Below are 12,586 nucleotides of genomic sequence, written 5' to 3'. Positions count from 1 at the left end.
GACATTCGCCATCACCTGACTTTTGTCTATGGTGGCACAGACTACTAGTTACCAGTGATGCTAGATTGAGATTGCTCGAAATTTGGGAGATTTATGGCATTCAGGGAAAACAATTTTGAATTATCCTCATGCATCTATATCATGCAAAAACTCAAAGTTCCAATCAATTATCATGTAGGATAAAATTATAGTATTATATAAAGCTATTTCTTAGAGCCTGGGTTGGAAACAAGTCAGTTTTTATCAAATTGTATATTAGAGGAATTTTAGTAACATATGAATGGAAAATGGGACAGTGGGACAGAGTCTATGGTTCACTAACAGTGTTGCTAAACAGCAACACTGTTAGTGAACCATAGACTCTGTATAAAAGTACATTAAAAAATCTAAATTACTCTGTGCCTCAAAAAACGAAGTCTCAGCTAAATCGATCGAGCCAGTCGAACCATCGAACTATTCCAATTATTTTGTCTAGTCAATTGTCTTATGAAATATTACTTCAATATTTCCGTTTTTATAAAAATATATAAGTATGCGGTTGTTTAATTTGTTAACGTTATTCATAATATTTGAGGCCTCGTATTCAGTACTCAGTACAAAAAGATTTCGTTTAGGTAGAGGAAATGGAGGTAATCTTGGTGCTCCCGGTGGTTATGACGGAGAACCTTTGCCACCGGCACGGTGGTTTAAGCAAAAATTAGACCATTCCACACCGACAAATGTCCAACTTTGGAAGCAGGTAATTATGTAATTTAATATATACTTATATATATATATATATATATATAGAACATTATTGTGCACTTATTTGTCAATGCTTTTCAAATTTGTTTAAAAGAGTATCGGTACGGGGGAGCAATGAAAAATGTTTACAATTACATTTCGAGATCTTTATGCCTGAGGTTTTTAATTGCAGTAAGTGAAGTAAATAAGTAGTGCCCATTCTCCTCATCTGAACCTATATCTCAAAAGTAGAAAAATGGTAGAAAAATATTATTAGTAAAAAATTCTAAAGCAATTTAAATTCAAATTTGTAACTCTTCCGTTAGTGGTGGTTACCTGAAACTGAATGTTTGTGATCTCACAAATCCTAATAGTAGTAGAATTAAACAAAGTAATAGAAAGCAGTAAAAAAAAGTAAGAATAAAATGTCTTAGTAAATGTAGAGATACAGAAAGTAATAATGGATTGCTATAGATATATTGTAGCAACCACCACCGCTGGGTTTTTTATAAATGATAATGTAATGGTGCACCCGCCTGCGCTAACGCTGAGGATGATAGGATGAACATGAAGTCAGATCAGTTAGCCCAACGTGACAAATTCACCGGGAATGTATCACAATGGTTTACAGAGGGAACCGCGTGGAGGTCGACCTGACATGGTACATTGCTAGCAATGGGATCATTAGTCCACATTACTAACAATCCCCATCCCCTCTCCACCGCTGGGTTGCCCTAGCATTAATGATAGGGACAGTACCTGTCTCTGTCTGCTGCTCTCCTCTCCGTCGTCTTAGCGAAGGATACTTAAGGGGTTACATGGGTTTCAGAGGTACAAAGAATAGGTATTTTTAAAATTTTTTTTATATAAGCAATCATATGTTTTAAAAATTTTAAATATATCAAACGTACACATTTCAATAATATCTCCACAAAAATTTATACAAAAATAATTTAATTATTCGCAGAAAACCAAGTATCGAAAATGGAAAGTAAGTGATTCGTCTTCTCAGTCAGTTCATGTAAACTTTCAGCAGAAACGATAGCATTTGTGTCATCTGCGAACATAACTACACTAGCATCATTAGTAGAATGTGTGATGAAATCTGCTAAGTCATTAATAAATAAAACAAATAAAATAGGTCCCAGAATTGAACCTTGTGGCACGCCTCGTTTTACTGTTGTCATTTTAGATGAATAAGTAACTTCGCAATTATTTTCAACATTCTTAATTTCTACGTATTGTCGTCGATTTTGCAGATAAGACCTAAATAATTTTAACTCTTGTCCTCTTATCATCATCGTCATGATCGACAGTATCAAAGGCCGAAGTTAGATCCAGAAAGAGGCCTACGACTTTTTTCTTTACATTTAATTTACTTAATATGTCGTCTATCATTATGCTAATTGCATTAGTCGTTCCTATATTTCTTTGGTATCCAAATTGTCTCTTATTTATAATATTGTTGTTCATCAAATGTTGCAATAGTCGCTATTTAATTAATTTTTCAAAAATTTTAGATAACAATGGTGGCAAAGAAATAGGTCGATAGTTATTCGGATCTAATTTTGAATTCTTTTTATGCACTGGTATTACTTTGAATATTTTCAACTGATCAGGAAAAACACCTTCCTCTAGACACATATTAAAAAAGTATGCTAAAGGCAGTGCTATTTCTTTATTATATTGAAGTATTAATGTAGGCATTTCATCATATCCGCACGATTTTTTAGGATTCAAACTCCTTATTACTTTCAAAACCTCATCCGGCATAATAATTTCCCATTTAATTAATAATAATATAATTAATATTTTCTACTCTAATAACATTTTCATTAAGATATTTTAAGGCGTTCTCGTTATCACTAATTGGTATGTCATTACTTGATCAAATTTTATTGAAAACTGTTTCACAATGTCAGTTGGATTAATTAGAATTTTATTATTTACTTTAAGTTACATACACTTAAATTTTTAGTTTTATTTCTCTTGTCATTTACTACTTTCCAAATGCCCTTAGTATTATTTTTAGCTTTTTTTATATCTTTCTGTATTGATGTTTTCTTGGCGTACCTTATAACCTTTCTATATAGTCTCATATAGTTATTACGATAGATCAAATAACTTGGATCATTATTTGATATGTTAACGTCAATTAGAAATCGCTTCATCATACTAGATACTTTTATTCCCTTTGTGATCCATTTAGATGCTGTGTCATTTGAAGGTTTAATTCTTATATGATTTTTTTTAAAACAATTTTTAAATATATCTACAAATTTAGCTATAAAATTATTTATTCCCATTTCTAACCAATTTATCCCATTAACGGTTTCAGTAAATTTTTGTTTATTTTTTTTTGAAAAATTTCTTTGATGTCTTATCAAAACTTGTTTGTTGTTATTCTCAGTTTAGATTTCAAAGCTGTAGTAGAATCTGTGATTTTTACTTCTATTTTTTATAATGTTCCCTATTTTTTTAAATGTGTGATTTTGTTGTCTCAAAGCGGTACTATATCAACGACACATTCTTCGACTATGACAATCAAGGCCCTGTGTTCCTAATGATCGGCGGTGAAGGACCAGCTGATCCTAGATGGATGGTTAGAGGTGCTTGGATTGAATATGCACAGAAATTTAAAGCCTTGTGCATAAATTTGGAACATCGTTATTATGGAGAAAGTCATCCAACTGAGTAAGTTTTTAAGATTAGATTAGATGTTTTTAAGATATACATACGTACTTAATTTAAAAATGAATAGGTTCTCTCACAATAAGAAATTATGTCTGGTTTATTTACCATTTACATTTTATGTATTAGATAGAATATTGTCTACCTAAAATGGTTTACTTTTTGGGTTACAATATAGTTAAAATTATTTTAATTAACAATGATTGTATATGTTTGGAATAATAATAAACCATAAACTGACAATTATTGTTTTGTATTGAGTGGTATGATACCATCCTATTCATATTTATTATATATTATATTCTGTTGCTCATTATATAATTTATCTGGTTGCAGAGATTTAAGTACCAAAAACTTACAATATTTATCATCATACCAAGCTCTGGCAGACTTAGCTAATTTTATAACTTCAATGAATATGGAACTGAGGCTAAACAAAGATATAAAGTGGATAGCATTTGGTGGTTCTTACCCAGGTTCCTTGGCTGCATGGCTGAGACTAAAATACCCTCACCTTGTCCATGCTGCTGTGTCTAGCAGTGGTCCATTACTGGCTAAAGTCAACTTTATGGGTACACTATTTTTTACTAAATATGTACAATTAGACTGTATTGATAATACAAATAAACTGTTTTATACAAATTCTGGTTTGATGTTTACAGTGTCATAGTAATCTTCAGTTTAAACAAGATATACATGTAGCATTTTCCCCATGTATAATACAATTTAAGAGTGGAGTTTTTAAATTAAGATCAAAAGATAGAGATACTATTTAGAGGACCTAATTAAATATCAATTTTTAATTATAGTTATGTTTATGAATATAATTATATCTATAATCATTATTCCACTATATGGTAGGTCATAAAAGCATCATCACTATGAAAACTTGTGAATTATAATAATGTATGTTTTAAAAATACTACATTACATTCTTATTTTCACGATTTGTTTATTTATCCCTACTGGACCAACTTCAATTATTATCAGTTGCTTGATATCTGCCCAAGCAGGTTTTATATAGATATTTTTGGCCATGTTTAAGTAATGATTTAATAAAAATAATTATATATAAGATGTATGTTAGGAGATGTATGTTTTAATAACATGTGTATATTTTTTTAGAATATTTCGAAGTTGTGGTTAACGCATTACGAGAGAAAACTGGAGGCGAAGAATGCGTCGAACAGTTAAAATTAGCGCATTATCAAATCGTCACACTGATACGGACTAATCCAGAAATTATTGAAAAGGAGTTCAAGTATGTATAACTAAACTAAACACTTAAAACAATATAATTATGGGCAATAGTTTATTTGTTACCGACAGTCATGCAAGATACGGAAATAATAAGGCATAGGTTCAAGAAAGAAGTTTCAGGGACGATTGATATAAAGTATTAATTTTGTTGTTGTTTTAAATATTAGGTAAGCAAGTATTTCATTATTTAAACACATTTAAGAATTCCTTATAAATGTTGATGTTAATGTATAATATATTTTAACAATATGACAAACAAAAAGTCGTAAGTTTAATTCTGTTCGACACAAACGAAACTTCATATTTGTATTTCTGACTTTACGGTGAATAAGTACCTTGTATCAGTAAATCTGATTGACGCTGATTCACCCCCTACCTTGCTTTGAATTCTATATTTACTCGGGCATATCAAGTGTTATGGTTATCAAGTGACTGGAATTACAGTTGTCAAGGTATTTCATTATATATATATATAAGATAAAATACTGGAAATAATGAGATATATATTAGAAACCATTGTCAAGACATTGCAGTATGAACACAAATATACAATAATAATGATAAATTGACATACAAATTTACAATAATACATTTCTGATTAGCCAATACAAAAAACAACAATTTGTTATTTAAATGCCACAAAGTGTGCCATCCAATCAGCAATTCATACATATTTAAAATTACTTTTTAGGCTATGCAAGCCATTTTCTGAAGCCACAACGAACGATATGAAGAATTTCTACAATTCAATTGCAGACGATTTTGCGGATTTAGTGCAATATAACGAGGATAACAGAATTGGTGCTGATAAGCGGTATTTGAACCTCACAATAAACACTGTAAGTAATAACAGCGCTCAATACCTACGTTTTTGTTTGATAATACTTGATATTGTGAAACCGTTTGACGTTGTATATATTATTAAATATCTTATTCAAATTTATAGTTTGCATTGTGATAATAAAAAAATGTAACAAGCTTCAAGATGTCTTTATTAGTTACAATTTTGAATTGACCAGTAATATTTTTCTTATAATGGAATGATGCACACATATCATTCATGGTGATGCAACTGCCTGCCATTACAGTTTACGCTGGTGAGGCACCAGTGGGGGACATAAGATGAACATGAGGTCAGGTCATTTAGCCTCCACGCAGTTTCCTTGGAAACCATCATGGTAAATTCGCTATTAATTTATTACGATGATTTCCAAAGAAGGAGTGGACATGATATGGTATATTCCCCTTTCCCTTCTCAACTGTAATATCTGATTTATCCTTATTATTTGGAATTTAAAAGTATCATAATTATTAATAGTTATCCAATATTTACAAAATCATATTTTCAGGTTTGCAACATGATCACAGGCGAAGGGTCTGACCCTGCTTACAAGAAAGTTGCAAATTTTAACTCTATAATCTTAGAAAAAACTAATCAAACATGTCTTGACTACAGTTATGATAATATGATTAATGAGTTGCGTAAAGTGTCGTGGGGGTCTGATGAAGGTAAGATAAAGTGTGATATACGATATGCATTGAATCGTCATTCGTAGTAAAATAAAGTATCGGGATATATTTTGATTAATAGAAAAATCTGCATTAAAATTGTAAAAAATACTACAACTATTACTCCTAAAAAAATAACTTTTTAATACTACAATCATATTCAGTTGATTTGTTAAGAGTATGTTGATAAGTAAAATATTGTTGACCGAAAATTATTTAAAAGCATCTGACAAGAACGCTTGACATCTATACACCATTTAGCATAGACTATGAACAACCCATTCAACACATGTGGATCAATGGCGGAAAGAATGTTCTCGAGTGACAATATAGAGTAAACCAGACCTAATCTGCTGTATAGAACGAAATAACGTTTCATCTCGTATTACAGAAAAGCAGTAAGAGTGACTGGTCATTTTTTTTATTATAAAAATATTTCTTACTACTGTTCTTGCAACAGTCGAGCATAGTCTAATCTCGACTTTAGATTCAAGCTATTTATATAATGATTAATCACTTTAGCCCTGTGATTATATCTCTTTTTAATTGGTTTTATTGTTAGGCAAGACAGTATGTAGAATTAATATATAATCGTGTTAAGTAAGAATGGAGATGATTCTAAAATGCTGTTCTTTTAAATAATAATACATTGATTTTCCACCAATGTATTAAAAGAGACAATAACAATGTTATTCTCAACTAATAATAATATACATATACAGGGTGTAAAGGAAAGGGTATATCAATACGAAGAGCACGGAACCTGTCCATGGTTACAGGGGAACCACCTCCGATTATTTTATGAAGAATAAATTTTTTTTTATATTAAAATTTGAGCGCGTTTGACCACAATCTCACCTGATGTTAAGTGATAATGCTTAAAATGCACTTACTACCATGACCACATCCAAAACTAATTTATTTCACTTTCCACAACACTAGAGCCCCAATCAGTTGTTCCGGTCATCGACATCATAATGCCTAATATTAAACACAAACTTATTGGAATAAAACCTCCTCACCTCTTCACATTGCTCCGGGTATTTTTCTTGCATTTTGGGTTCAGGATAAAAATGATTTTATAGATAGTAATTGTTTTCAGAATATTTGTCCTATTGCGATTGCCTTTTTGCAGATTTTTGTTAAAGGATGATAATAGAATGTAACCCTCGTTACAAAGTACATAATAATAGTAGTCTACTCTGGGCAGAACTTTACTCCGATGGTTGGATACCCTTATTATGCTACTCCAAGGGTATCTTATTCTACCCTTGGAGTTACGTTCTATTAAGCAGTAGACAGCAATAGTGAGTTATGTTGTGTTGAACTTTGAGATAGATATCGCGCTAGGCGCGCGGCCGTCATATCTGAGCATACTCTCCTTTTATTCATATCATCTTTCACACAATCCATCCATCTTTTTTTTGGACGTCCTCTCCCTTTCCATCCATCCACGATCATATTAAGACATGATTTAACACTTTTTCTTAAGACATGATCGTCGTTCCTCGTTCCGCATAACATGCCCACAATTTTTATTTTAAGTTCAGTCGCTCTCTATGTGTTAAAATTCATTTTAAAACAATGTCTTTAAGTAATATTTAATATTACGAAATACTCTGTAGTAGCTGTAATGGTAATTTATGTGGTGCGCGTGAGATGTATCGCCTGCCGATTTCTTTTTGTGGGGATACATAAAAATTACAAGTAGATAGTGGAAAATATGAGTAGCGTGGTTGTTATTGTGTAGTGGATTGTACGATATCAGAGGAAATTATGGTGTGCATCGTTGGTCGTATCAGCTGCTGCGTAATATAAGTCGTATCAGCTAATGCGTATATGCGTAACTGCATGTATAAGCGTACAGCCTTACATATGGCAGCAGGGTAAGCACATTAAACGCTTCTTATAAAACGTAGGTCTGTAAATCTACTTACTAACATTAATATAATCCATACACAGAGTAATCGTGTGCGCGACATAGTTTTGCATGGCACGTCGCGAGTACTAGGTGTGTTGGAGTTACAGGAGCGCGTGGAAGAACTGACATCGAATTCACGATGAGGTTTATGACGTATATTGTTGGGACAAGTTTTTTATGTAACAATTAATTAAAGTAAACAATAATAATTTAATATTGTTTAAGGTATTGCATTTGATCTAAAAATATGTACAAAGGGTTTTAAATAACTAGCTGTATCCGATCCTTTTGGTTTGACATACCCATTCCGTTACAACCTGTATATATTTTTTTTGTGTTCTTTTCTTGTTTCCTGTTATTTTTAATAATATTATAATATACATTTCTTATTTTTGGAGAAATATATATGTAAATAATAGTAATTGATAATAATAATATAATTCTATTATTATTATTCAATTATTATCTATAATTTACTACGGGGAGCCTACGACGTTGGTTAGTTACTGTATACATTTACTAGATGCTTTATCCAAGACTTATCTTTTTTTTTGTTACATTTACATTAAAGTTATTATATTTATTATTACATTATTTACTGTTTTTTTTTACTTTCAGATTACTAGATATATATAGTAAATATTTATAGTAATATATTTGCATATAACTCAATAAATTCAAATACTCAATAATTTAACGCACAGTAATATACCGGATATTTTGCTAACTCCAAAAAATATAATTGTTTGACATTGTATGTTACAGCACGACAGTGGACGTACCAAACATGTACAGAATTTGGCTTTTACCAAACATCTTCAGGGGAAGTTGAAGTTTTTGGAAATCTCTTCCCAATAAATTTTTTTATTAAACAATGTCAAGATATATTCGGAAATAAGTAAGGACCCACTGATAGCTTCATTCAAACTTAATCTTATAAATATTGTAAAACGTGAAAGTTTGTGAGTATGGATGGATGTTTGTTACTCTTTCACGCAAAAAGTACTGAACGGATTGTGATGAAACTTTACAGTAATATAGCTTATAAATCAGAATAACATATAGGCTATAAATTTCACGCGGGTGAAACCTCGGGCACACAGCTAGTTGTAAGTAATTTTACTACAACTAATGACTAACAATGTTAGAGTTAACATACTGAATCGAAACGACTTGATCTATTTTTAAGAAATGTTATATGCATATTCAGTAGTTTTGAGAATCGGCTACTAATTATTTTTCATAACCCTAAGTGGTAAGGGTTGTTCATCTCTAATATTTTTTTTTTATTTGTAAACAATTTGTTTTTATTTAAAGTAGCAATAAAAAATGATACAATCCTAAATTTTCACCCTTCTATCACCGACCCCTATTTTTTTTAATAGCTAATTTTATTTTATATGGTTAAAAAACGTTTGCGGGTTCAGCTAGTTTACTATAGTATTTATATTTACGTGAACGTCTAAAATAAAGGTAACTTCATAAACTTTACTGAGGTAACTTTGTACAAGGTACAGTATGTATTAAGATTGTTGTACAACAAAGTATGTTTCAACTACTTTTGACCACCAAGCAACCGTGTAACCATGTTTCGAATTGAAGAAAAAGGTATTTATAATTAAATTACAAGTTATCAACGCATACCTTTGGTCTCGTGAGACGACCGTGGTGCGGGTTCATGTATGTAAGTGACGATTTAATAATGTCGCTCAACAGTTTATTTGCCGTTCTAATTACAGATAAAGAAATGCAGGCATGCATTTTATATATCTCAACGGAATGGTAAACAACCTGACGGTTCACTTGATGATACGCTGTTACCATCGCCTATATACATGAACCGTAGCAATTTTCGTAAAAATTATATTATTAAGTTATATATAAAACTTTGCATTATTATTATTATATTAAATTTGCATTGAAGGATACACAAACAAGTTACAGTAATAGGAAGAAAAATATGCAAAGTTAAAAAAAAAAAATACACAACTACATTTGTTAATATGCAATGTATCAGTAACGTAGTTTGCGTGCATCGCCCATACCCAAAAAAGGCAAAACCTCAGTGTATTGTATGCTCAAGCAGCAAAGTACTGATTTTCAGGCATTGCCAAGAGACGTACGCGACAACGCATGCAAAACAATATCAAGACGGTCGGGGGGGAATGGGATTGTTAGTAACGTGGGTTAATAATCCCATTGCTAGCAAAAGTACTGCGTCAGGTTGACTTACAAGCAGTTCCTTCTGGAAATCATCATGTTAAATTCCTGGTGAATTTGCCACAATGAGCTAATTGATCTGATCTTATGGTCATTTAATTATCTTCCTCCTCTGGTGCTTCGCCAGCGTAGGTATACTGGCGAGGCACCAGAGGAGAGAGAGGAGAGACCAAAATAAGATGACCATAAGGTCGAGCCGCAGGCGAGTGCACCATTCAAATAATATCCCTTAAAAATATATATTATGACGGTAGATACCTGCGCTAGGGTGTATCTGCCAATTATAAAAGTAAACAATTGTGTTTCTTACAAACGCTTGTATATGTTTTTTTAGGTTTGATCAAAATTTCATTACATCGGCTGCCCATTGGACCAATGCTTATTATGGTGCTTTGGGTATATCTGTAAGCCGTGTTGTCTTTGTACACGGATCAGTGGACCCCTGGCATGCATTGGGAGTTACAACTACTGAAACTAATGATACACCTGCAATCTATATACATGGTTTGTAATGTTTTTAAATCTTACAAATTATTTTACATTGACACAACACTTTATAAATATCAGGACCAACATGGACGAAGAAGTCAGATCGCTATTTATGAGTAGTAATAAATATAAGAAATGCTGTATAACACAGGACAATTCACACAGCCCCATCTAGTGCCAAGTCTAGTACCCATTACACAAGCTGTGTTATAGGTAGCAACTGATATAGATAAAGTAAAGCGGTGGGCTAAAGTACTAGACCACCGAGGCCATCTAATAAATACCTTTCGTATTTCTTTATCATGTTTTTCTTACATAATAAATGTTACAATATGCAATGGTATGTTTTTAATATAAATAAAAATTAATACATTTTTAATTTACATATACTTTATACTAAATTAAACCATAAATATATATTCACTATGTAATGAATTAATGTCAAAATAAGTTAATTGTGTTTTTGTCTATTTGCCGAAATTAGTCATTTAAATCTATTTTCATAGACACATTTTATTATTCCAGGTACTGCTCATTGTGCTAATATGTATCCTTCAAGTGACAAAGATTCAAGCGAATTAGTCGAAGCAAGAGTGGAAATTGAACAATATCTCAGTTCCTGGATTAATTTGCCTTGAATGATAGTACCATTTAATCATAATAGAATTTGCCAAAACATTTAGCTGCTTATGTATAGACTTAAGAAGTTACTTTATCAGTAGTATGTGCCAAATACAACGTTACTATGGGTTGGTTACTATTCATTAGTCCATTGGGTGTACAGCTGGTATCTAATCATTTTTAGGAAAATGACGATGCTGTATTTAGTCACATATAAAACAATGGAATCCCCAATATTAATTAGGTGTGATATGTTTAAACAAAATAGAATATATACTATAGTACTTAAATAAACTGTCTCATATATAACTTACTATATATAAAAAATATCGCTACAACATAGATTTGTTCTGCCTTTTCATTAATCAAAGAACATGTTGTCTGCGTCGTATATGATTTAATTACTGTTGGCTATGATAAGCTAGGACAGAGTGCTTTCATGACATTATAAGATTAGGAGGTAACTCAATATTTAATAAGTAATGGTAACAACTTGTAGAATGCATTGTTTTGTACAAATAATACTCATTTTGTTTATATTTCTATCTTAATGTTTACTTTAAAGAATTTCTATTTGAATTTATAGCTCTCCATTTATAAACTATAAGTTAAAGTTTTACGACTAACATCGAATGATGGATCTCTACATGTTATCTCGTGTTGATGTGTTTTGGGAAGATATAGTAGCTATTAAGTACCATTAAAAGTCTGTACATTAATAATGTAATAAAAATAATGTTTCAAAATCAATGGCTTTTAAATTTTATGATTTTCACCTCTATATTTCATTTAATGATCACTATTTTAAAAATTGTGTTCATAAGTCTATACTTACATATTATGTATACTATAGACGTCACTATATAATAATATCACTTTAGAATATATCTTCTACTCTTTGATATACAGAAAGATAGCACACTAGTTTCCTGCATTTCATTATAGGATATTCATATATCTCTAGTATGTTACTGTAATGAATATTATGTGTATTGTAAAAAGGAATTTTATTATTGACTTTAACAAATTTAGTTTTCACTATTAGAGATTTTTTTACAGATGATTTATATATAAGTATGTGTACTTTGTTCATTAGGGCTTTGAAGTAACATATAGTATAATAGTTGACATCAACAAAATCATAGGCTAGTG

At 31.1% G+C, this 12,586-nt stretch overlaps 1 protein-coding gene across 2 annotated transcripts; it reads left to right on the top strand.

The window, feature by feature from the left end:
* Positions 1-411: 411 nt before the first annotated feature.
* Positions 412-12,166, top strand: LOC131849218 (putative serine protease K12H4.7). Of its 2 annotated transcripts, XM_059199238.1 has the most exons (10): positions 412-530; positions 615-739; positions 3,230-3,417; positions 3,751-3,986; positions 4,540-4,675; positions 5,366-5,513; positions 6,024-6,183; positions 8,870-9,002; positions 10,659-10,828; positions 11,339-12,166. In XM_059199238.1, exons 3-10 carry the CDS (start codon positions 3,287-3,289, stop codon positions 11,449-11,451), a joined length of 1,227 nt encoding a protein of 408 aa, XP_059055221.1. In that variant the 5' UTR covers positions 412-530; positions 615-739; positions 3,230-3,286; the 3' UTR covers positions 11,452-12,166. The 2 variants fall into 2 exon arrangements, with proteins under 2 accessions (XP_059055221.1, XP_059055220.1); XM_059199237.1 differs by having other exon boundaries at positions 412-739.
* The last annotated feature ends 420 nt before the right edge of the window (positions 12,167-12,586 follow it).

The sequence above is a fragment of the Achroia grisella genome, unplaced genomic scaffold (assembly GCF_030625045.1).
Source record: "Achroia grisella isolate CSIRO2021 unplaced genomic scaffold, CSIRO_AGI_Agris_v1 utg640, whole genome shotgun sequence".
Classification (NCBI taxonomy): domain Eukaryota; kingdom Metazoa; phylum Arthropoda; class Insecta; order Lepidoptera; family Pyralidae; genus Achroia; species Achroia grisella.
Note: the sequence above shows the minus strand (reverse complement) of the source record. Positions and strands in the feature narration are given on the sequence as shown.